We start from the raw sequence: 25,824 nt of genomic DNA, 5'->3' as shown, positions 1-25,824 counted from the left end.
TGGAAGGGAGGCAAACATTAAACAAATATTCACACAAGTAAATGTGAAACTGGAACTAGCAGGTGTTAGAAGCAAGCTGGTAGGGGCTGGGAGAGGGTACAACAGGGGAGTATGATCTACTTGGGGGCCAGAGAAGGTTCCCTGAGGAAACAGTACCTGAACTTAGACTTGAAGGATAATAGATGTTAACTGGGAGGACAGAATGTCCCAGGCAGAGGAAAAGGCATATGCGAAAGCCCAGCGCCTTGAAGGAGCACAGCTGGGGTGACTGGAGTGAGAAGGACCTGGAAAGGATGGTGGGGCCAGACCAGGCAGAGTAGTGAAGGTCACCATAAGGGATTTCCAACAAAAATGAGAGAATTTTGGAATCCTGTTGGGCCTCAAGAGGTAACTTGCAGCTGGGCACAGTGGCTCATGCCTGTAATCCCAGCACTTTGGGAAGCTAAAGCAGAAGGATCATTTGAGCTCAGGAGCTCAAGACCAACCTGGGCAACATAATAAGACCTCATCAATACTAAAAATGAAACAAACAAACAAACAAACAAGCAAAAAAACAGAAGAAAGAAAATTAAAAAATAAAGAGGAAACTTGCCTACTTAGTTCTTAGTAGGTTATGAGTAGTCTACATTATTAATGATCAGAGAGGAACCACAAGGCACCACGGATGCTGGTCAGAAGGATCTCTGCCACCTGGAGTAAAAGGCATTGGCATTGTCCTTGGGCCTCTCTTAGACCCAGGGCAGTTGGAGGGGGGGCCCTAGGGGATACTGTATCTGGTTTTAGATCCAGGTGGAGCTTGACCTGAAGTACCAGCCCCCAGAGGGTGCTACTGGAGCCTGGTCAGAAGAGGACTTTGGGTCACCCATCCAAGACAGGTAATCCCCCCCAGCAACTGAAGCAAGACCTGGTGGTCTCAGCCCAGGCAGACCCTGGAAAGGGAGAAGTAGTGCCTCGTTCCACTCTGGATCTACCAATTCAGTGGCCCTTGGACGTGTGCTGACCAGGTGTTGCTCTGTAGTCAGGCATGTTCCTCTTAGTCCTTTCATTTCTCTTTCCCCAGCTTGGAGTTAATTATCCCCAATGTGGACTTCCAGGAACTGGAGTAAGTATGTGGGGATGACCTGGAGTCACCGAGGTCAGTCTTGGAGTTAGGAGCCAGTGATATGGAGGCAGCCCCAGGGTCTTGGGTCAGAACTGAATCAGTTTCAGGGTCAGAGGTCAGTCCTATAATCAGAGGTCAGTTCTGGAATTAGAAAGGTCCCCAGGGTTAAGAGTCTGTCCTGGGATCAGTGAAGTCAGCCACAAGGTCAAGAACTGGTCCTAGGATCAGTGGGATCAGTTCAAGGGTCAGGGGTCGGTCCAAAGCTCCGGAAGTCAAGGGATTGCTCGGAGATGGGTGATGGGTTCCAGGCATATCCCTTGAGGGCCTTTCCTATCAGGCCTGGGGAGGCCCAGCTGGAGCGGCGGGCAGTGGCTCTAGGCCGCAGGCTAGCTCGAAGCCTAGGCCAGCAGAACGATGAGGAGAATGAGCTGGAGCTTGAGCTGGAGCAGGACCTGGATGATGAGCCTGACGTCGAACTTTCTGGTGTTGTGTTCAGCCCCCTCAAGAGGTAACTTGTACCCATGGCACACCTGCTCCCACACCCATCCGCCCTCACAAACACACAGTCCCAGGGTGTGTGGGAAGGGTGGATTCTCTGGTCACTTGCTTATAGACAGACACTGCCATGTTCATACACACAGTTACAGTGGCTCACATACATGCAGGGGATGAAAGCTTGATGAGGGCAAGGTTTGTCTCTTCACTACAGCGTCCCAGTGCTTGGGACAGTGTTAGCACATAGTAGGTACTCAATAAACCTCTGCTGCACAAATGAATGGTTTCAGGGCTCCAGGAATGAGTCAAATTCTGGGTGTAGGGTTGAGATGGAGGCAGCAAGACATGACCTGAAGGACTTGGAATCCAAAACTTCAGAGGGAGAGAAAACATCATTCCCAGCACCAAGCAAGTGTGTGCGTGGGCACACAGGGGAGGGACCAAGTGAGAGCTAACCTTAAGCTTCTCCCCAGCCGCGCCAGGGCCCTGGCCCATGGGGATCCCTTCCAGGTGTCCAGAGCTCAAGACTTCCAGGTACTGCTCTTTTTCCAGGGTCTAATCCTTGGGAATACTACCTCTTCTGGGACACACGTTCTTTCCCTCCACCCAGGCAGGTCTGGCTTCCTTTCCTCATCCTTCTGTACCTCTCAGGTGGGAGTCACCGTGCTAGAGGCCCAGAAACTGTTCGGAGTCAACATTAACCCCTATGTGGCCGTGCAAGTGGGGGGGCAGCGCCGCGTTACCGCCACACAGCGTGGGACCAATTGCCCCTTCTACAATGAGGTGGGCGCCACCACAGAAGAGGGCGAGCCTGAGAGAATGGGAGGGGTCCATGTGAGAACTATTCCCGGAGAGGGCGCGGCCTAGTTGGAAATGGGGCCAGATGCTCGGCCTATGGGTGGGCGTTAGAGGGGTGCCGATCTAGGAAAAGGTTGCAGTGAAAGGGTTGGGGGTGGGGGAAGGAGGGTCTTCTGAGCAAGAGACCTGGGTAAGCTGCCGGTTCACATCTAACCTCACATCTAACCTTCACATTTAACCTCTCATCCCCACTTCAATTCAGTACTTCTTGTTCGAATTTCATGACACACGGCTTCGCCTCCAAGACTTGCTGCTGGAGATCACGGTGAGCGCGGTAGGGGTGACCAGTGTCCTTCAGAGAAGGGGGATGGGAAAGCTCAGGACTAACCCCACCTTCCCCCCAGGCTTTCCATTCGCAGACCCTCCCGTTTATGGCCACCCGGATAGGGACCTTCAGGATGGACCTGGGCATCGTCTTGGACCAGCCAGGTATGGAATCGTCCCCTTATTGAGACTCTGCACGGACAAGGACCCCAGAGATTGACCCCGTGGTGGCTCCGCATGGACCCCTATACACTCACTTCGGAGAGGGCCATCTCTGGCGGAGGATGAACTCTTGGCACTTCCGCTCCTCCCTGCTGAGCCAGAGGAGCTCCAGCCATTGTCCGTCACTCCGATAACAGCCTCACGGCCACCCTGTGCGTCCCGCCGGTCGCCCCTTACCCCTGGCTCGCCCCTTCTCCCTTAGATGGCCAATACTACCAAAGATGGGCTCCGTTGCATGATCCCCGGGACACCCGCGCCGGGACCAAGGGCTTCGTTAAGGTCACCTTGTCCGTGAGGGCGCGCGGGGACCTGCCCCCTCCAATGCTACCCCCGGCCCCAGAGCACTGTTCGGACATTGAGAAGTGAGCCGGGGTGAGGTGGGGAGGAGGACATGGATTCGGGGGTGGCCGTGGGGCGCGGATAAGGGGAGAGGCCGAGATCCCAGTTTCTCCCCACCGCTCGGTGCCCCCTCCCCCAGGAACCTGCTCCTGCCGCGCGGAGTGCCAGCCGAGAGGCCGTGGGCGCGGCTCCGCGTGCGCCTGTACCGCGCCGAGGGGCTTTCCGCGCTGCGCCAGGGGCTGCTGGGCAGCCTGGCCCGCGCCCTGCACGACCAGCGCGTCCTGGTGGAGCCCTATGTGCGGGTGTCTTTCCTGGGGCAGGAGGTAAGTCCCTCCGGGGCCCACAGCGCCGCGGCTCCCGCCCCGACTGCGCGCTGACCTCCCTCCGCCGGTCTTTAACGCCACCTTCAGGGCGAGACGTCGGTGCGCGCCCAGGCGGCGGCGCCTGAGTGGAACGAGCAGCTGAGCTTCGTGGAGCTCTTCCCGCCGCTGACGCGCAGCCTCCGCCTGCAGCTGCGGGACGACGCGCCCCTGGTCGACGCGGCCCTCGCTACGCACGTGCTGGACCTGAGGCGGATCTCCCATCCGGGCCGTGCAGGTGAGTGCTTCTGGCCGCCGCAAACCCGGCCTCACTCGCCTCGGTCTCATCGCGCTGTAGGGCCCATTCCCAACAGAAAGCCCAATCCTCGCGACCCCGCTGCGCCTAGGAAGGCTGGTCCGCCCGCAAAACAAACGGCTTCAAGCCGCCCCCAGACTGTGAACCCCACCGTAGGTTTGGCTCTGTTGGCAAAATTCTGACCACAGCCGCCTGTCCAGTAACTAGCCAGCCCAGTCCCACTCTTCTACAGCTGTGCACGCACTGACACTGCTGGTCCACTCCTTTCCCCGACCCCCAGGCCTGGCGGATCACCCGTAGCTCCGCCCCAATCCCGCCCCCGCCCCCAGGGTTCAGGCTGCGTCCCCCGAGCCCCGGCTCCTGCGGTTTCCAGCTCCTTGGGGCGCTGAGCTGGTTTGGAGGCGCCCCAGGTCGTGTTCCACAGCGGCGCATCCGCAGCTGCTGGCCAACTTCTTCCCTTTCAGAGCGGCTTAGCCCCCCTTCCCTACCTTCACCCCCTAATATTTGGAGGAGATCAGGGTGAGGTGCACAGACTTACCAGCACTCGCCCTCCCCGCACTCCCCTCCAACACGCTGCTCTTGTTCCCCACAGCGGGGTTTAACCCTACTTTCGGCCCGGCCTGGGTGCCCCTCTATGGCTCGCCCCCCGGCGCGGGGCTCCGGGATGGTCTTCAAGGTCTCAACGAAGGCGTTGGCCAAGGCATTTGGTTCCGCGGCCGCCTTCTGCTGGCTGTGTCCATGCAGGTGTTGGAAGGGAGAGCTGAACCTGAGCCTCCCCAGGCCCAGCAGGGGTCCAGGTTGTCCCGGCTCACCCGAAAGAAGAAAAAGAAAGCCAGGCGGGATCAGACCCCAAAGGGGGTTCCGCAGCACGTGGACGCCAGCCCCGGTGCCGAGGTGCCTGAGATTCCCAGTGCCATGGAGGTGGAGGTGGAGGAGCTACTGCCGCTGCCAGAGGTGGGGGCTGGGGGGTAGCAAAGGGGGCGGGATCACCTCAGCTTTGGAAGGTGGAATCCACTCTCAGGCGTTAAACATCACGACTGGGGTCTCAATCTGGGTGCCTGGGCGAAGAGTGAGGTGTGTGCCCACATGGGCTCTGGTTATATGCGCACATGTTGGGGGAAAGAGGACGCATACCCAAGGCCAATGCTGGGTCGGCGAGGACAGAGAGGGAGTAGGATACCTGCAGTGACTTCCAAGCCTTGGTCACACTTCTTTCTGTGGGCATTGCGGCCAAGCATAGTCCAGTCTGCTCCCTGGGAGGGTGGGCGCTGACTCCAGCCTGACGGCCTCCCGCAGAACGTCCTGGCGCCCTGTGAAGATTTCCTGCTTTTCGGTGTGCTCTTCGAGGCCACCATGATCGACCCTGCCGTGGCCTCCCAGCCCATCAGCTTCGAGATCTCCATTGGTGTGTGGCCTAGCCGAACCCCTGAGTGCCATGGGTTTGAGGGTGGACACTCCCATTTCAGACCTTAGGACCCTGAAAGGGGCTGTTGCCTTTCAGTAAGGGGCGGGTTCTGACTTCTATTGAGGTAGAGGTGGTTGAGGGGGGGTTCCGGACGTCAGCCTGGCGCGCACTGACCCTTGCTGCTCTGGGGCAGGTCGCGCAGGCCGCCTGGAGGAGCAATTGGGCCGAGGGTCCAGGGCCCGGGAGGGAACTGAGGGTGCGTCGGCAGAGGCTCAGCCTCTGCTGGGAGCCAGGCCAGAGGAGGAGAAAGAGGAGGAGGAACTGGGGACCCCTGCTCAGTGGCCTGAGCCCATGGACGGCAGCGGGTGAGTGCTCCCAGTGGCTAGAAGGGGGGTTTGGGAGGTCCTCAGGAGCCCAGAATGCCCGTGAAGCCTCCTCTCCACCTGCCAGGCCATACTTCTGCTTGCCCCTCCGTCACCGCAAGCCATGTGTGCATGTGTGGAGTCGCTGGGAGGACCACACCTGGCGACTGCAGAGCAGTAACTGCGTGCACAAAGTGGCCGAGAGGCTGGTAAGGGCAAGGCCGGTGCCCAAAGGGAGAGACCGGGCCATAGGGATGGCTGGGACACCGCAGCCTTTGAAGGGAGTTCTGCAGTGGGGCTAATGGGCAGGCACTAGAGAGCCAGCACCTTGCTGGTGCAAGGCCAGGGGCAGCAAGGGCCAAAAAGCACAGCTTCTGGGTGAACTGAGGATGCCAAGAGTTGTGGGAGGACAGAAATTCAGAATTGCTGGACCCAGGAAGGGGCTGGATGAAGGAGATGGAGAGAGATACTGCCGGTGGGGTCCCACATTTGGCAGAGCCATTACGGGCCTAGAAAGATGGAGCCATCAACCTGATGGAGCCAAAGAAGGGCAGGCCAAGAGGTGTGGTCATGAGTGGGTGGGGCCTCGGGTTGGGTGTGGTCTACAAGAGGTCGGAGTTAGGGACTCTCAAGACTCTGACCCTCTTGCATGTTGCGCAGGACCAGGGGCTGCAGGAGGTTGAGAGACTGCAGCGCAGGCCGGGGCCTGGCGCCTGTGCACAGCTCAAGCAGGCACTGGAAGAGCTGGTGGCTGGGAGCAGGTAAGCTGAGAGCCACCCCTATTGCTGCCTGTACTTGGGCCAACTCCAGGGCAAGGGAGACTCTTGGTGACTGTCTGGACCCAAGGGTGGCTTGCAGCTGCATTTGCTCTGCACCTTACAGAAGAATGAGAAGACAATTATTCCTATCCAGGGAGCTGATGAGATTATTGGGGGTTAGGCTTCCCCCGATCCTCTGGCACCTCAGCTGTTTTCAATCTCCATGAGTTCCCTTCCCCACACTTCTAGAGGCTTATCCCATGTCTCTTTTCAAATCTCCTCGCCTCCTTTCTTCCACACTTGTTCCTGCTAATCACCTTCCCACACTCAGTCAACCTCCTTGCTGGCTTCTGCATCCATCTGCTCTCCTCCTTGCCTGCTCCAGTGACCACAGCTGTGATCTGAATTTCATCACTGGAGGAATTAGCTCTGTAATTGTCAATTTTCTCCCCGTCATCATTGATTGGTCCCTAGTTACCAGGTCATTGCTGTAACCACATAAACATGTTTGGCTGGGCATGGTGGCTCACATCCATAATCCCAGCACTTTTGGAGGTTGAGGCGGGCAGATCATTTGAGGTCAGGAGTTCAAGACCAGCCTGGCCAACATGGTGAAACCCCATCTCTACGAGAAAAATACCAAAATTAGCCAGGCATAATGGTGGGTTCCTCCCAGCTACTTGAGAGGCTGAGGCAGGAGAATCACTTGAATCCGGGAGGCAGAGGTTGCGGTGAGCTAAGATCGTGCCACTGCACTCCAGCCTAGGCGACAGAGTGAGACTCCGTCTCAAGACAAACAAACAAAAAAAAAAACCCCAAAAAACCATGTTCTAGTTACTTCCATCTTTGACCTTCACTACTGCCCTGAATTCCATAACCTGCTCCAGGTACTTAAGTGATTTTCAGATCCTCTTCTCAAAAGGGTACTTTATTTGATAACTATTTATGGCACATACTATGCCAGACACTGTTTTAGGCATAGGAATGTCAGTGAAAAAGCATTCCTGCCCACAAAAATCCCTGAAGTTGGCAAGGCACAATGGCTCACTGCTGTAGTCCCAGCTACTTGGGGGAGGCTGAAGTGGGAAGATCTTGAGCCCAGGAGTTCAAGGCCGCAGTGAACCATGATTACGCCACTGCACTCTAGCCTGGGTGACAGAATGGGACCCTGACTCCAAAAAAGAAAACCTGAAGCTTACGTTTGGGTGTAGAGGTTGGGGATGGGTGGAGACATGTAAAATAAGCATGTAAACAGAAAAATACTAAGTAGGATAAGTGTTAAGGAAGAACATGAAGCAAGGAAGCATTAGAAAGGTATTGCAATTTCAGAAAGGGTGTGGAGGGGAGGCCACTGTGAAGGTGACATGAAGGCGGAGGAGCAGCAAGCCGTGCCTGTAATGGTGTTCCAGGTGGAGGGGACAGCATGCCTGGAGTGTTTGAAGAAGAGCACAGAACCAGTGTGACTGTGGCAGTGTGACATAGTAGAAGAGGCTGGAGGAGGCTGGGGGAAGGAGGATGATGGTGGGGAGGGACAGATCCTGTGGGAGCCTCACAAGCCATTTTAATGACTTTGGCTGCTTCTCTGAGTGAGATGAGGGGGCAGTGAATGTTTTGAAAAGGAAAAAGATACACTCTAACACATAGATCCTTAAAAGGGATCACTAGGGGAGGAAGCAGAGAGATTACTAAAGGGGCTGTTATAATCCAGGTGACAGGTGATGATAAACTGATCTAGGGGATGGTTGCAGTGGAGATGAAGTGCTGTGAATGGATTCAAGAGAAAATTTGCAATTGGGGGTGATACTTCAGGACTTGCTAAGATTTTGGCTGGTGGGCTGGGCGTGGTGGCTCACACCTGGAATTCCAGCACTTTGGGAGGCCAAGATGGGAGGATGAACTGAGCCCAGGAGTTTGAGACCAACCTGAACAATATGGATAGACATTGTCTCTGTGAAAAATACAAAAGTTAGCTGGGTGTGGTGGTGCACACCTGTAGTCCCAGCTACTCAGGGGGCTGAGATGGGAGGATGGTTTGAGTCCAGGAGGCTAAGGCTGCACCAACCACGTAGTTATGCAAGCCAAAATCTTTTTTTGGATAAAAGAAAAAAAAATATGTTTTCAGTGGAAAACAAAAGGAGAAGGTCTGATGGAAGCAGGGATGAGTTGGGATCTGAGGGAAGGCAGATAGTAGGAGCTCAGTTTGAGACGTGTTAACTGTGAGATTCTTATTGAATTGTAAGTGGACATGTGTGGTAGGCAGTTAGCTCTATGAGTTGAGTTCTGGGGAGAATTCTAAACTGGAAATGTCAATTTGGGAGCTGTCATTATGTAGATGGAGCTGGATAACAGCATTAAGGGAGCATAGAAAAAAGAAATCTGAGAACCTGGAGCGCTCCAGCATTTAGAGATAGGGAGGAAGCAGGGACTCAGCCAAGGACCCTGATCAGGAGAGGCAGTGAGGTAGGAGGCTATAGGTGGTTACTTTACTGTGCTCACCATGCTCAACCTTTCAGTGTCAAGTGTCAGTAGACACAGTTGTTTCACCATGCTAGTCAGGCTGGTCTCGAACTCCTGACCTCAAGTGATTCACCACCTGTCTCGGCCTCCCTAACTGCTGGGATTACAGGCCTGAGCCACCGCACGTGGCCAGATTCTGGATATTTTTTGAAGGTAGAGCATAAAGAATTTGCTGATGAATTGATGTGGAATGTGAGAGAAAGAGCAGTGAAGGATGACTTGAAAGTTCTGAGGTGAAACAGGGTTTTTTGTTTTGTTTTTTGTTTGTTTTTTGCTGCGGGGGGGGGGAGTTATTGGAAATTATGCATTTGGCTTGGGAGTATAATGTTCAAGCTATACGTTAGCCAGCCTGGTGGAGACTAAACCATACCATCGTCATCACATTGTAAGCTTCAGTGTGTTTAGGAATCTCCTAGGGCATAAATGCAGCTTTTGATTCAGCAGGGCCTGGGGTGGGGCTGAGGTCCTGCAGTTTTAAATAACCTGCAGGTGTTATCAATGCTGTTGGTCCATGGGCCACACCTGGGGTAGCCAGGCTAGTAGATGATTAAATATTATCGAGCTCTGGAGCTCAAGAGCAAGGCCGGCCTTGATGAATTTGGGAGTGGTCCAAATAGAGATAGGCCATCTTTGCAGGAGAAAGGGTGCCTCTTCAGAGCACAAGACTGAGAGGACTATGAGGGAGGCTGGGGGTGGGAGGTCAGCGTCCTCTCCTTTGACTCCTGTCTGCTGTGCACATCCCTGCTCACTGCAGACAGTTTTGCCGCGGTGCCGAGCGCAGGACGATGACCCGGCCCAATGCCCTGGATCGATGCCGAGGGAAACTCCTGGTGCACAGCCTGGTACGGCCTTGGGAAGGGACTCAGGGGCGCCTAGCTGGGGCCTTCCACTCATGCTGTCTTTTTGCCCTCCCAGAACCTTTTGGCTAAACAAGGACTGCGACTTCTACGCGGCCTGAGACGGGGCAACGTGCAAAAGAAGGTGGCATTGGCCAAGAAGCTCCTGGCCAAACTGCGCTTTCTGGCTGAGGAGGTAATGCCTTGCCCACCCCACTTTTCTACTGTGTACACACTTTTCCCTGAGTTTCATGGACCATTCCAGAGGCCTTGGGCCAGTGTGACATAACATTTTTCCTTTGGAATGATGCCAGGGCTGGGACTCATTGCTGTGGGCATAAGACCAAGATCCATTTGCAGTAGCTAAGGGTGAGGATGAGAGTTCTAGAATCCAGCAGAGACCCAGGGAACATTCAGGATCTCTTTAGATGAAGATTTGAGAGTAGGCTGCCTTGAGCATGACCTCCCTTGTCTGAAGCACTAAATATGACATGTGTGAAGGGTGAAGGGAGTTGACAGGAGCAGAAACTGAGGGTTAGAAATGGAAAGTGACTGGTCCACCATGCTGCAGCTGCTTAAGACAGAAGCTCAGTCCTTCCCAAAGGCACATGACGTTTAGACCACTCGGGCCGGTAGGTTCTCAAACAGTGAGGAAGTGTAGTCTCAGACCTTACAGGATAAATTGGAGTTGGGCAAGTGAGAAACAAAAAAATAGCATGTACAAAGGCCTAGAACTGAGAAGCCTGGGCAGCTGGAAGACAGAGCGTTGGACGAAGAGGTGGGATACTTTTTTGTTTTTAAGGAGTCTCGCCGGGCGCGGTGGCTCACGCTTGTAATCCCAGCACTTTGGGAGGTCAAGGCAGGTGGATCACCTGAGTTCGGGAGTTCAAGACCAGTCTGACCAACATGGAGAAACCCTGTCTCTACTAAAAATACAAAAATTAGCCGGGGTGGTGGCACATGCCTGTAATCCCAGCTACTCGGGAGGCTGAGGCAGGAGAATCGCTTGAACCCGGGAGGCGGAGGTTGTAGTGAGCCGAGATTGCACCATTGCACTCCAGCCTGGGCAAAAAGAGCGAAACTCTGTCTCAAAAAAAAAAAAAAAAAAAAAAAAAAAAAAGAAGGAGTCTCACTCTGTCACGCAGCCTGGAATGCAATGGCACAGTCTTGGCTCACTGTAACCTCTGCCTCCCGAGTTCAAGCAATTCTCCTGCGTCAGCCTCCTGAGTAGCTGGGATTACAGGCACCTGCCACCATGCCCAGCTAATTTATTTTATTCTTAGTAGAGATGGGGTTTCACCATGTTGGTCAGGCTGGTCTCGAACTGACCTCATAATCCGCCCACCTCGGCCTCCCAAAGTGCTGGGATTACAGGTGTGAGCCACTGAACATTTAACATTATCTTAAATGTTGGTGCAAAATTGCTTTTAAAATTATGGGTGGTGGCTCATCCTATAATTGTAGCACTTTGGGAGGCTGAGGCAGGAGGATCACTTGAGCGCAGGAGTTTGAGACCAGCTTGGGCAGCAAGGTGAGACTCTGTCTCTACAAAAATTAGCTGGCTGTGGTGGTGCACACCTAGAGTCCCAGCTACTCCGGAGGCTGAGGTGGGAGGGTTGCTTGAGCTCAGGCAGTCGAGGTTACAGTGAGCTAAGTTGGCACCCCTGCATTCCAGTCTGGGCAACAGAGTGAGACTCTGTCTCAAAGAAAAAATTGTATTGAAAGCCTCCTTTTGTCATCTGACATTTAAAATTTTTTTATGAGTCCAGGTGCAGTGGCTCATGCCTATAATCCCAGCACTTTGGGAGGCCAAGGCGGGCGGATCACCTGATCCGAGGTCAGGAGTTCAAACCAGCCTGGCTAATGTGGCAAAACCCTGTCTCTACAAAAAAAAAAAAAAAAAAAAGGAAAAATTAGCCGGGCGTGGTGGCATGCACCTGTAATTCCAGCTGCTTGGGAGGCTGAGGCAGGGGAGTTGCTTGAACCTGGGACGTAGAGGTTGCAGTGAACCAAAATCATGCCACTGCACCCCAGCCTGGGCGACAGAGTGAGACTCTGTCTTAAAAAAATAAAAAAATTTTATTTTGAACCTGCCTCCTGGGTTCAAGCAATTCTCCTACCTCAGCTTGCTGAGTAGCTGGGATTACAGGAACATGCCACCACACCCGGCTAATTTTTTTTCTGTTTTTAGTAGAGACGGAGTTTTGCCATATTGGCCAGGCTGGTCTTGAATTCCTGACCTCAACTGATCCACCTCAGCCTCCCAAAGTGCTGGGATAACAGGCATGAGCCACTGCACCTGGCAAACAAAATTTTTTATGGCCAGACACAGTGGCTGATGCCTGTAATCCCAACACTGTGGGATCCTCCAAAGTGAGAGGATCACCTGAACCCAGGAGTTCAACACCAAGCTGGGCAAAACAGTGAGGCCTCATCTCCTCAAAAAACAAAAAAAAATTAGCCGGGCGTGGTGGCACATGCCTGTAGTCCCAACTACTCAGGAGGCTGAGGTAGGAGGATTGCTTGAGCCTGGGAGGTTTAAGCTACAGTGAACTGTGATGGTGCCACTGCAATCCAGCCTGGGTGACAGAGTGAGACCCTGTCTCAAAAATAAATACAAATAAAAAATGTTCATGGTATAAATGTGCATTCTGAAATAATGTAGTTCTGTGTTGCTGTTTTTCATATTTTATGTTATTTTGCTTTTTAAATATTATGTGCATGAGATTTATCTGTATCATTGCATGTAACTGTAATTTTTCAATTTTCATTGCCATATGACATATTGTATAAGTATACTACAATGTGGCCAGGCGCGGTGGCTCATGCCTATATCCCAGCACTTTGGGAGGCTGAGGCGGGAGGATCACGAGGTCAAGAGATGGAGACCAACCTGGCCAACATGGCGAAACGCCATCTCTACTAAAAATACAAAAATTAGCCAGGCATGGTACCTGTAATCCCAGCTACTTAGGAGGCTGAGGCAGGGAGAATTGCTTGATCCTGAGAGGTGGAGGCTGCAGAGAGCTGAGATTGGGCCACTGCACTCCAGCCTGGGTGATGGAACAAGATTCTGTCTCAAAATAAAAATAGGCTGGGCGCAGTGGCTCATGCCTGTAATCCCAGCACTTTGGGAGGCTGAGGCGGGCAGATCACAAGGTCAGGAGATCGAGACCATCCTGGCTAAGAGGGTGAAACCCCATCTCTACTAAAAATACAAAACATTAGCCAGGCATGGTGGCAGGCGCCTGTAGTCCCAGCTACTCAGGAGGCTGAGGCAGGAGAATGGCGTGAACCTGGGAGGTGGAGCTTGCAGTGAGCTGAGATGGCGCCACCGCACTCCAACCTGGGTGAGAGTAGGAGACTGTCTCAAAAAAAAAATAAATAAAAATAATAAATAAAAATAAAATAAATATACTCTAATGTACTGATCCATTGTGCTGTTGATGGGTATGTGAGATGTTCCCAATGGGTGGTGATTAGAAACAGTGCTTCCAAGACCATTTTTGTACACGTCCTGGTGCTTTTCTATGGCAGTGGTTCTCAAACTTTTTGGTCTCAGGACAGGTCTCAGATTACACCACTGCACTCCAGCCTGGGTGACAGAGAGAGACTCTATCTTAAAAAAAAAAAAAAAAAAAAATTGGAGGTGGGGTCTTTCTGCAAGCTGTCAAGCTCACAATGGCAGATACAAGATAAATAGTTTCTCTGAAATTATAATTTTATTCTGCCTCCTGGGTTCAAGTGATTCTCCTGCCTCAGCATCCCAAAGTGCTGGGATTACAGGTGTGAGCCACCACACCTAGCCAAAGTTGTAATTTTCACTTGCTTTGTTTCTGATTCTAAGGGGAAAGCTTTCGTTTTTTAACTATTAAGTTTGATGTTAGCAGTGTTTTTCATAAATGCCCTTTATCAGGTTGAGGAAGTTCTCTTCTATTCCTAGTTTTGTGAGTGTTTTTATTGTGAAAGAGTGTTACATTTTATCAAACGTTTTTTCTGCATATATTAAGATGAGCATGTGTTTGTTTTTTCTTTTTTGTTCTGTTACTGTGGTGTATTACACTGATTTTCCTTAGGTTGAACTATCCTTGCATTCATGAGATGAATTCTAACTTTTAATAATGGTGTATATCCATTTTTTTTTAATATGTCATGGGATTTGGTTCAAGACTTTTGCATCTGTGTATTTATAAGGGATATTGTTTTGTAATTTTTCTTTTTGATTAAAAAAAAATACTTAAAAAGTAGAGATGGGATCTTCCTGTGTTGCCCAGGCTGGTTGCAAACTCCTGGGGCTCAAGGGATCCTCCCTGCCTCTGCCTCCCAAAGTGCTGGGATTACAGGCGTGAGTCACCACGCCCAGCATGTAATGATTTGATGTCTTTTCTTGTGATTTTTAAATCTATGATATCAAGGTAAAGCTGGCTTCATAGAAGGAGTTAGGAAGTGTTCCTCACTCTTCCATTTTTTGGAAGAGTTTGAAAAGGATTGGCATTAATCTTCAAATGTTTGGTAGAATTCACCAGTGAAGGCATCCGGTCTTGGACTTTTTTTGGGAAGTTTTTGACTGCTGAGTCAAATTTTATAACTTCATTTTAGATAATCTAATTTGCTATTTTATACTTGTTCATGGTATTATCTTATAATCCTTTTTATTTCTGTAAGGTTGCTAGTAATGTCCTCCCTTTCATCTCTGATTTTAGATATTTGTGTTTGTGTGTGTGTGTGTGTGTGTGTGTGTGTGTATGTGATGCAGTCTCTCTCTGTCACCAGGCTGGAGTGCAGTGGCACAATCTCAGCTCACCGCACCTCTGCCTGATTATAGGTGTGAGCTGCCACACCCAGCCAGCCTAGTCTTTTTAAATTTACTGTTTTGTGATCTAACATATGATCTATCCTGAAGAATGTTCCATGGGTCCTTGAGAAGAATGTGTATTCTGCTCTTATGATGGAGTATTTTGTATGTGTCTTCTAGGTATAGTTGGTTAGTGTTGTTTTAAGTTTATTTCCTTAATAATATTCTGTGTAGCTGTTCCATCTGCTATTGTAAGTGGTATATACTGAAGACTCCAACTATTGTAGAACTGTTTGCCTGATATATTTAAAATTTCTATTTCCATTTGGTTCCAGTTTTCAACTGTTTGCTGAAATCACCCATCTTTTAATTCTTGTGTACTTTCCTCACTAGATCATTTAGATTTCTATCATATTTATTTTAATAATTGTTGTCTAATTATTCCAACATCTGGGTTATCTATGTGTCTGCTTCTATTGATTATTTCCTCTTGACCATGAGACGGAGTCTCTCTCTGTCGCCCAAGCTGGAGTGCAGTGGTGCGATCTCTGCTCACTGCAAGCTCCACCTCCAGGGTTCGAGCCATTCTCCTGCCTCAGCCTCCCGAGTAGCTGGGACTACAGGCACCTGGCTAATTTTTTTGTATTTTTTAGTAGAGACAGAGTTTCACCGTGTTAGCCAGGATGGTCTCGATCTCCTGACCTAGTGATCCGCCCGCCTCAGCCTCCCAAAGTGCTGGGATTACAGGTGTGAGCCACCACGCCCGGCTTTTTACTTTAACTCTGTCCTGTAATTTTTTTTATCATATGCCTGGATTTTTGTATAAAAGAACATTAGTGACTAAAATAATATATATGTCCAGGAAATGGCATTTCTTTTCTTACACTAGGCCTCACTCTGTAGAGTGAGGACTGAGTCATTATGCTTTGTATTTGAAATGGGCTGAGTTGTGAATTTGGTTTGGTTCAGTTCCCTTTGGGCTTCAAATGTTTTTTGAAGGATCAGGATTGTCCTTTCATCCAGGTTTAGGATTGAGAACTGGCAAGATTCCAGAAATCTGTTTCTCTTTCACACCCAAACTGCCAGTTCTCCAACCCTGGGTAAGCTCTCCCTGCTTTACAAACCACCAACCAGGTTTTTGGGTTGCTGGGGCATTCTTTATGCTTTTTGAGTCTGCTTCCTTTCCTCTGCACCTTATTAGTCCTGCTTTCCCTCCCCTGACCTTTGGAGGGTCCCCACCTTACATTGTAAAAGTCTAGAATGCATCAGAGGGGTCCTCTTGGCTCTCCAGCTGAGCCTGTAGCATCTGATAGCTGAAAGCCTAGTGGAAGAGGTTTCTCTCAGCCCTTCTACCTCACCCTCAGCCTTCAAAAGATGAAATCCCAGAGGGCCACTTCTGGGTTTTTAAATTCTCTTCCCTACCACCTCCTTCTTAGGGTGGTTACTTTGCACTCGTTTTTGAGACAGAGTTTTGCTCTTGTTGCCCAGGCTAGAGTGGAATGTCATGATCTCAGCTCACTGCAACCTCCACTTCCTGGGTTCAAGCAATTCTTCTGCCTCAGCCTCCCAAGCAGCTGGGATTACAGGCATGTGCCACTATGCCTGGTTTTTGTTTTTGTTTTTGTTTTTACTAGAGATGGAGTTTCACCATGTTGGTCAGGCTGGTGTCGAACTCCTGATCTCAAGAGATCCACCTGCCTCAGCCTCCCAAAGTGCTGGGATTAGAGGCATGAGCCACCATGCCTGGCCTACTCTGCACTTTGAAGAAACCTTACATGCCTCAGAAAGATCTCAGCTCTCCTTCCCTGTTCCCAGCTTTCTGCATACTGCTCCTTAGCTCTAGGTGAAGATCCATAGAAAAGCGTTGGGAGGTATAGAAAGACATACTTTGTGGCTGTGGTCCCTGGGATTCTCATCTGGCATGCTACCTCACACATAGTCATTAAAAGTCTCTTAAAAGTGGGGGGTTTCTCCTTGTCCCCGTTTCTGATGTTCCTTTTTACTACTGCTGTTCTGCCAGAAGTGGGAGTAGCAGCTGGAGGTCTCTCCTTGACTATGAAGAACTCGTCATTTTCTGGAGTTTAGTTGGTACAGGTTTCTTTGAATCCCCACTTCTCTGATGTGTTTTTTAAAATATGATTTTTAGTCTGGGCAACACAGAGAGACCCCCATCTCTACAAAAAATAAAACTAACGAGGCGTGGTGGCAAGCACCTGTAGTCCCAGCTACTTGGGAGGCTGAGGTGGGAGGATTGCTTGGGCCTCAGGGTTTGAGGCTGCAGTAAGCCATAATCGTGCCACTGCACTCCAGCCTGGGTGAAAGAGAAATACTGTATCCAAAAAATTATATATATGTGTGTGTGTGTGTGTATATGTATGTGTGTATATATGTATGTGTATATATATGTGTATGTATATGTATGTGTATGTATATGTATGTGTATATATGTATGTGTATATATACCCCCACGTGTGTGTGTGCATAATTTTATAATTTAGGTTATTTTTGTCGTTAGGGTGTAAGTCTTTTTGTTGTTGTTGAGACACAGGGCTCTGTCGCCCAGGCTGGAGTGCAGTGGTGCAATCTCGGCTCACTGCAACCTCCGCCTCCTGGGTTCAAGAGATTCTCCTGCCTCAGCTTCCCAAGTAGCTGGGATTACAGGTGCCTGCCACCATGCCCAGCTAATTTTAGTATTTTTAGTAGAGACAGGGTTTCACTGTGTTGGCCAGGCTTGTCTTGAACTCCTGACCTCATGATCCACCTGCCTCGGCCTCCCAAAGTGCTGGGATTATAAGCGAGAGCCACCACGCCCGGCCCTCCACTGATTTAAAAAAAAAAAAAAAAATTACAGTGTTTTCCTCTGATGTACAATTTACATACAATGAAGTGTACAAATACATATATATTTTTAAGACAGAGTCTCACTCTGTCAGTTAGGCTAGAGTGCAGTGGCAAGACCTTAGCTCACTGCAACTTCTGCCCCCAAGCTCAAGTGATTCTTCTGCCTCAGCCTCCTGAGTAGCTGGGAGTACAGGCATGGGCCACCATGCCTGCTAATTTTTGTATTTTTAGTAGAGATGTAGTTTTGCCATGTTGGCCTGGCTAGTCTTGAACTCCTAGACTCAAGCGATCTGGCCACCTTGGCCTCCCAAAGTGCTGGGATTACAGGCATGAGTCACCATGTCTGACCAAGTGTACAAATCTTAGCTACACATGTGCTGAATTTTGGCAAATATATGTATCTGTGTAACCCAAATCCCTATCAAGATCTAGAATACTACTTTCACCCCGAGTTGTTCCTTTGTTCCTTCCCAGTCTCCATTCACACCCCTAGAGATAACTACTGTTTTTTTAATGTTTTTTTATTATGATTTTGCCTGTTCTAGATTTTAATAGAATGCAATCATGCCATATATATAGTCAATTCTTGTTATTGGTGGTCTTCATAGTCTATAAAGTTGCTGCAAATACTGAATTAGCAAATATTGACTCACTGCCCCCAGAGAAATACAGGGTTAGGTTCCCAGTGGGCAATGGTCACAATTTTTTGTCAACTGATCAGTACAAAACCTTGTTTTATGTGTGTTCATTTAAAGATACTTTCTTTAATATAATATATTGTTGGCCAGCACAGTGGCTCACGCCTGTAATCCCAGCACTTTGGGAGGCCGAGGTGGGTGGAATCACCTGAGGTCAGGAGTTAGAGACCAGGCTGGCCAGCATGGTGAAACCCCATCTCTACTAAAATATAAAAAAATAGCCAGGCGTGGTGGTCAGCACCTGCAGTTCCAGCTACTCTGGAAGCTGAGGCAGGAGAATCGCTTGAACCCAGAAGGCGGAGGTTGCAGTGAGCCTGAGATCATGCCACTGCACTTCAGCCTGGGTGACAGAAGGAGATTCTGTCTCAAAAAACAAACAAACAAAAAAGCAAAACAGAAAAACGATGCTTACAGTATCAGAGTTCACAGAGGCAGAGTATTGCTTTATTCCAATTCAGGGCCCTTCAAACTTTAAAAAAATGTCTTAGTGTGGTGGCTCACACCTGTAATCCCAGCACTTTGGGAGGCCGAGGCAGGCAGGTCACTTGAGGTCAGGAATTGAAGACCAGCCTGGCCAACAAGGTGAAACCCCCAGTCTATTAAAAACACAAAAAGCGGCCGGGCGCGGTGGCTCAAGCCTGTAATCCCAGCACTTTGGGAGGCTGAGACGGGCGGATCACGAGGTCAGGAGATCGAGACCATCCTGGCTAACACGGTGAAACCCCGTCTCTACTAAAAAAATACAAAAAATTAGCCGGGCGAAGTGGTGGGCGCCTGTAGTCCCAGCTACTCGGGAGGCTGAGGCAGGAGAATGGCGTGAACCCGGGAGGCGGAGCTTGCAGTGAGCTGAGATCCGGCCACTGCACTCCAGCCTGGGCGGCAGAGCGAGACTCTGTCTCGGAAAAAAAAAAAAAAAAAAAAAAAAAAAAACCACAAAAAGCTGGGTGTGGTGGTATACGTCTGTAATCCCAGCTATTCAGGAAGCCAGAGAATTGCTTGAACATGGGAAGTAGAGGTTTCAGTGAGCTAAGATTGTGCAACTGCATTCCTCCAGCCTGGGTGACAGTAATATTCCATCTATTAAAAAAAAACAAACCCATTTCCCGTTTAGAGAAAAAAAATGCAGCTCACTGCCAGCACTCATTTAATTTTACATAAACCTGCTCTTTGAGGCAGAAGCAAATATGACTGATTTTCAATATGAAAATAAAATATAAAAACCTTACTTGGAGTTATTTCTAAACAGAGCTTGTCTCTAATCCTAATGTAACAGAAGTATATATGATGTTACATTAGGATTACAGACAAGAGTATTCTCAAGTCCAACAGGAAATGGGTTTAAAAATTTCTTTTTGTATTTTTAATAAACCAGAACATTTTTTGCATGACTCATTGTTGAAATTCTTTTTTTTTTCTGACAGAGTCTTGCTCTTTTGCCCAGGCTGGAGTGTAGTGGTGCGATCTCTGCTCACTCTAACGTCCGCCTCCCAGGTTCAAGTGATTCTCCTGCCTCAGCCTCCTGAGTAGCTGGGATTTATAGGCACGTACCAGCATGCCCAGCTAATTTTTGTACTTTTAGTAGAGACAGGGTTTCACCATGCTGGCCAGGCTGTTCTTGAACTCCTGACCTCAGGTGATCTGCCTGCCTCAGCCTCCCAAAGCGCTGGGATTACAGGCGAGCGCCACCAAGCCTGGCTTATTTTTGTATTTTTAGTAGAGATGGGATTTCGCCATGTTGGTCAATCTGTTCTCGAACTCCTGACCTCATGATCCACTCACCTTGGGCTCCCAAAGTGCTGGGATTACAGGCGTGAGCCACCGCACCCAGCCAATTGTTGAAAATCTTAAGATGAACTGGATGCTGCGACAGGCACCCTTTTGGGTGTTGTCCCAAGAGGACAACCCTTTCGGTGTTGCTCCTTCATGGAACCCATGCCTGAATCTGCAGTATACAAATTTTAGGTGCCTCATTCAATCAGTCACAGTGGTTTTTTTTGTTTTGTTTTGTTTTTTGAGACGGAGTCTTGCTCTGTTGCCAAGGCTGGAGTGCAGTGACATGATCCGCCACCATGCCCAGCTAATCTTTTGTATTTTTAGTAGAGACAGGGTTTCACCGTGTTAGCCAGGATGGTCTCGATCTCCTAACCTCGTGATCTGCCTGCCTCAGCCTCTCAAAGTGCTAGGATTACAGGCGTGAGCCACCGCGCCCGGCCTCGTCCTAGTGGTATTTTGTCTTTTAGCCAGTTATACTTCCTCTAGTGCTTGGCAGGGTAGCCACATTTGCCACAGGTCGACTTCTGAAGTTGGCAGGCCTTAGAGCCACAGTGGCGGCACGAAGTATCTTATTGCGATGTTTTCCAAACGATGTTTCCTCGTCATCTTGCTTCTGCAGCTTCGACCAAAGAAGGGTTAAAAATTTTTAGTAGAGGCTAGGTGCGGTGGCTCAGGCCTGTAGTCCCAGCACTTTGGGAGGCTGAGGCAGAAGGATCACCTGAGGTCAGGAGTTTGAAACCAGCCTGGGCAGCATGGTGAAACCCCATCTCTACTAAAAATACAAAAGTTAGTTGGGCATGGTGGCACATGCCTGTAGTCCCAGCTACTCAGGAGGCTGAGGCAGTACGATTGCTTGAACCCGAGAGGCAGAGGTTGCAGTGAGCTGAGATTGTACCATTGCACTCCAGCCTGGGTGACAGAGCAAGATTCAGTCTCAAAAAAAAAAAAAAAAAAAAAAATTTTTTTTTTCTTTTTTGGTAGAGAAGAGGTCTCACTTTGTTGCCCAGGCTGCTCTTGGACCCCTAAGCTCAAGTGATCCTCCCACCTTGGCCTCCCTAAGTACTGGGATTACAGGTATGAGCCACCTTGCCTAACCTGTTCAAACTTTTTGACTCTTTGCCCATACTCATGTGATTATAAAAGCACCAGGGGTATTGATTTGGGGGTTACAAATTTTAGCTAGTAATCAAATTTGCAAATACAGAACTCACAAATAATGAGGAAGGACTGTATTCTCTTGTGAGAGGCCTCTTTTACTCAGTGTACTGTTTTGAGATGAGTCTAGGTTGTTGCAGATATCTAGTTTCTTTTTATTGAGCAATTTCCCATTGTATAAATATATAAGTTTGTTTATTCACTCTCATATTGATGGACTGCTGTGCTGTTTCATGTTTTTGGCTAGTATGAATAAAGCTGCTATGAATATTCTTGTTTTTTTTCTTTTTTCTTTTTTTTGAAATGGAGTTTTGCCCTTGTTGCCTGGGCTGGAGTGCAACGGTGTGATCTCACCTCACTACAACTTTCGCCTCCTGGGTTCAAGCAATTCTCCTGCCTCAGCCTCCCAAGTAGCTGGGATTATAGGCATGTACCACCTCGCCTGCCTACTCTTCTGTATTTTTACTAAAGATGGAGTTCACCATGTTGGCCAGGTTGGTCTCAAACTCCTGATCTCAGGTGATCCACGCGCCTCAGCCTCCCAAAGTGCTGAGACTACAGGTATGAGCCACTATGCCCGTCCTCAGTCACCACGCCTGGCCTCTCATCTTAAGTCCTCCTGTGTGCCAGGCTCTGTATTAGGCCCTGGGGGTCAGCCCCTGCCATATTCCTTGCCCTTTTGAGTCTTATGTTCTAGGGAGACAGACTCTACATCTGTAAATGAATATGAAAAATAATTATGATCTACAGGAATTGGTAAGAAAGAGGTTACAGAGGGTGACGGGGTGGAGGAGAACCTGCTTGGGTAAGGTGGTCAGGCAAGTCTTCTCTGCAAAGACAACATTGCAGCTGATACCCAGAGGATGGTGAGCAGTCAGCCAGCCAGCCACAGCAGAGTGGGTAGGAAGGGAGGACTCAAGGCAGGAAGACTGCTTAGGAGCCTGTCACAATTGTCTAGCCAATAGTGGATGGTCTCTCGGGTGGGCTTGGTGGCTCGCACCTATAATCTCACCACTTTGGGAGGCTGGAGGTGGGAGGCTTGCTTAAGTCCAGGAGTTTGAGACCAGCCTGGACAACATAGGGTGACCCTATCTCTACAAAAAAATTTAAAAATGAAAACATCTCCAGGCATGGTGGTGTGTGCCTGTAGTCCCAGCGATTTGGGAGGCTGAGGTGGGAGGATCGCTTGGGCCCAGGATGTTGAGCCTGCAGTGAGCCATGACTGTGCCACTGTACTCCAGCCTGGGCTATAGAAAAAAAAAAAAAAAAGCAGATGGTCTTGAAGTGGGGCAGGGAGGAAGGGAGAGAAGGGGGAAACTGCCAGGACTGGGTGTTTGGATGTTGGAGGAGAAGAGTGTCACCAGCACAGGTACCTGGCTGATGTGATGGGCACTACATGTGCACACTGTGCACATCCGGGAAGATTAGACTGGGGAGGAGGGAAAGGTGAAGAGACAAGGTTGGCAACAGCTACCATGTGCATGAGCCTTGAGGACATTATGCCTAGTGAACTGGGCCAGGCACAGGGGCACGCACTATATGATTCCACTCATATGAGGACTTGTTATAGTCAAATCCAAACACAGAAGAATGGCAGCTGCCAGGGGCTGGGATGGAGAGCAGGGAATGGAGAAGCATGGTTTATTGGGCAGAGTTTCTGTTCTGCAAGATGAAAAACGTTGTGGGGATGAATGATGGGGATGGTTCCATAATAATGTGAATATATTTCATGCCCCTGAATGGTACATTTAAAAATGCTTAGGATGATGGTCAATTTTATAAGTATTTTTCCACAATTAAAAAAAAAAAAAGCTAAGTGTGGTAGCTCATACCTGTAATCTCAGCACTTTGGGAAGCCAAGGCAGGAGGATCTCTTAAGCCCAGGAGTTTGAGACGAGCCTGGGCAACATGGCCAAACCCCATCTTTACAAAAAATAAAAAAATTAGCCAGACATGGTGGCATGTGCCTGTAGTCCCAGCTGCTTGAGAGGCTGAGGTGGGAGGGATGCTTGAGCCTGGTTGGTCAAGCTGCCGTGAGCCGTGATCGTGTCACTGCACTCATGCCTGGGCGACAGAGTGAGACCCTGTCTTGGGGAGATCAGAGCTGGAGTGACCATTTGGTCCATTCAGTTCAAGCTGTGAGAGCAGGAGGGGTCGGCTCCTGATCCACCTCCGTGACCAGTTCTCCACCCGCAGCCCCAGCCACCCCTCCCCGACGTGCTGGTCTGGATGCTCAGTGGGCGGCGCCGCGTGGCCTGGGCCTGAATCCCTGCCCAGGATGTGCTGTTCTCTGTGGTCGAGGAGGAACGGGGCCGGGACTGTGGGAAGATCCAGAGTCTAATGCTCACGGTGAGGGGGCTTGCGGGTGAGGGGCCAGGAGAAGTGGAGTGGAGCTTACAGGGCAGGGGTAGGATAGGCCTTGGGTAGAGGCCTGTGCTTCCCAACTAGGGGCCCCTGAACGCTTTCCAGTTGTCCAAAACACCAGAAAGGGATTGTGCCTTTGCCTGGGGCAGCTTTGAAATCAGATAAACCCCAAATCTTCCCAACTCTGGGACTGCACAGGCCATTTTGCTGACTAGGCCCTGAGAGATAGGCAGCATACTAAAAACCGGAGAGTGCGTCTCACCCCTTACAAGTGTGGCTGGTCTGGCCGGGGGTGGTGGCTCATGCCTGTAGTCCCAGCACTTTGGGAGGCTGAGGCAAGCGGATCACCTGAGGTCAGGAGTTGGAGACCAGCCTGGCCAACATAGTGAAACCCCATATCTAGTAAAAATACTAAAATTAGCTGGGCGTGGTGGTGTATACCTGTCATTCCAGCTACTAGGGAGGCTGAGGTAGGAGAATCGCTTGAACACAGGAGGTAGAGGATGCAGTGAGCAGAGATCATGCCATTGCACTCCAGCCTGACAACAGAGTGAGACTCCATCTAAAAAAAAAAAGAAAAAAAAAAAAAATGTAGCTGGTTTGCGGGCTAAAGATTTCTAAATGAGGTGTCCCTGGAAGAGATACCGAAAAGGGTCCCTAGCAGGGAGAAGCTGTGACCCTTGGGGTTGGGGATGGGGAATGTAAACGTGTGGAGGGTAGAGGGGACAAAGGTGGGAGAGCAGAGCTCAGAGTGTAGTTAGGGGGTGTGGGGTACAGGAAGTGGCAGTGTTAGGGCAAGACGTGTAGGGAGTGAGAGCGCGAGGGTCATGGCGTAGGGTGGGGGGCAGAAAGAGGGTAAGGCTGGGCAGGTAGGGAGTGGACTGGGTGTTTGGCATGGTGTGGTGATGTGCAGTGGAGGTGTGCCATGGGGAAGCAGGATTGCTAGGTCTAGCTGGGGTCGTGAGAGGAGGCATTGGGGCCCTGACATGCCTTCTTCACATGCAGGCACCCGGGGCAGCCCCTGGTGAGGTCTGTGCCAAGCTGGAGCTCTTCCTGTGGCTCGGCCTGGGCAAGCAAGCCAAGGCCTGCACCTCTGAGTTGCCCCCAGATTTGCTGCCCGAGCCCTTGGTCGGGCTGCCCTCCAGCCTACACCGGGATGGTGAGTGCAGAGGGTGGGCAGGGCAGGTATAAGGCCACCTCAATCTCTGCCCAAGGTGTGGGGCTCAGTCAGGGGACTTCAGTGGTTCCCCTGAGCAAACATGACACCTTCCTTGCCCCTCACCCCAGACTTTAGCTACTTCCAACTCCGGGCTCACTTGTACCAGGCCCGAGGTGTGCTGGCAGCAGACGACAGTGGCCTCTCGGACCCCTTTGCTCGAGTCCTCATCTCTACCCAGTGCCAGACCACACGGGTGAGGGCTGGGATGACGTGTGGGTGGAAGGGACCCAGGAGACAAGTTAGGGTGGGTCTGAGCTTTCCCCCAAGGCCCCTCTCCTCCCACCCTGGGTTTGCAGAGTAGGGTATCAGGATGGGGTACTAGATGGCCCTACCTTAGCAGGCGATGTAGAACTGGAGGTCTCAGCAGTGAGGAGTCATTTTCTGGGGTTGACTTTAGGCCTGGACTCTGAGGGCAGCCAATTGCAATGGGTAGGCAGGGCTGGGAGGGGCCGGCTGCAACACCATCTGAAGATGCTTTCATCTTCTCACATCTCACTCTTCTTGTGACTAGCATTTACTTGAAGTATTCCTTCAGAGCAGAGGTGCTCACATGGCATGTGTGTTGGGAGCCTTCTCCTGATATCTGCTGCTACCCGCTTCTCTGGCCCCCAAGGTCCTGGAGCAGACGCTGAGCCCTCTGTGGGATGAACTCCTGATATTTGAGCAGTTGATCGTGGACGGGAGGAGGGAGCACCTGCAGGAGGAGCCTCCGTTAGTGATCATCAATGTCTTTGACCACAATAAGTTTGTGAGTGTGGCCTGGGCCCTCCCTGGGTTCCCGGCCAGGAATTCCCCCCTTGATGCCTACCTTCCCTGGCTCTTGAGCCTCTTCCCCTTTGTCTTCACTGCTCTAATCCCCCTAGGGCCCCCCTGTGTTCCTGGGCAGGGCACTGGCTGCCCTGAGGGTAAAGCTGATGGAGGACCCATACCAACGCCCAGAGCTTCAGTTCTTCCCCCTGAGGAAGGGATCGCGGGCAGCCGGAGAGCTCATTGCTGTCTTTGAACTCATTGAACTGGACTACAGTGGCCAACTTGAGGTCAGCATGCCCTGGCATGGCTAGCACAGGCTGTCAGCCCAACTTGTTAGTCCATCAGGCCATCTTGCCCCAGGGAATATAAAACATAAGTGTGTCCCAGGACCAGCCTCCAGGTCTCTTATCCCCAGAGAACACAGACTGTAGGTTTGTCCTGAGGTCACCTCATTGG

General features: G+C 50.4%; 1 protein-coding gene across 1 annotated transcript in view; it reads left to right on the top strand.

Moving 5' to 3' along the window:
- The window catches only part of FER1L4 (fer-1-like 4 (C. elegans)), a 53,335-nt gene that overhangs the window by 2,523 nt on the left and 24,988 nt on the right, over window positions 1-25,824 (top strand). Inside the window, 22 exon segments of the mRNA NM_001318039.2 lie at window positions 784-875; window positions 1,061-1,102; window positions 1,440-1,610; window positions 2,071-2,131; window positions 2,249-2,380; window positions 2,658-2,720; window positions 2,800-2,884; window positions 3,144-3,303; window positions 3,420-3,603; window positions 3,691-3,877; window positions 4,488-4,849; window positions 5,192-5,300; window positions 5,494-5,665; window positions 5,751-5,871; window positions 6,323-6,423; window positions 9,692-9,779; window positions 9,853-9,969; window positions 23,232-23,384; window positions 24,405-24,558; window positions 24,687-24,811; window positions 25,232-25,366; window positions 25,482-25,655. Of these exon segments, the coding sequence (NP_001304968.1) occupies window positions 784-875; window positions 1,061-1,102; window positions 1,440-1,610; window positions 2,071-2,131; window positions 2,249-2,380; window positions 2,658-2,720; window positions 2,800-2,884; window positions 3,144-3,303; window positions 3,420-3,603; window positions 3,691-3,877; window positions 4,488-4,849; window positions 5,192-5,300; window positions 5,494-5,665; window positions 5,751-5,871; window positions 6,323-6,423; window positions 9,692-9,779; window positions 9,853-9,969; window positions 23,232-23,384; window positions 24,405-24,558; window positions 24,687-24,811; window positions 25,232-25,366; window positions 25,482-25,655 (2,988 nt within the window).

Source organism: Chlorocebus sabaeus, chromosome 2 (genome assembly GCF_047675955.1).
Source record: "Chlorocebus sabaeus isolate Y175 chromosome 2, mChlSab1.0.hap1, whole genome shotgun sequence".
NCBI classification, from domain to species: domain Eukaryota; kingdom Metazoa; phylum Chordata; class Mammalia; order Primates; family Cercopithecidae; genus Chlorocebus; species Chlorocebus sabaeus.
Note: the sequence above shows the minus strand (reverse complement) of the source record. Positions and strands in the feature narration are given on the sequence as shown.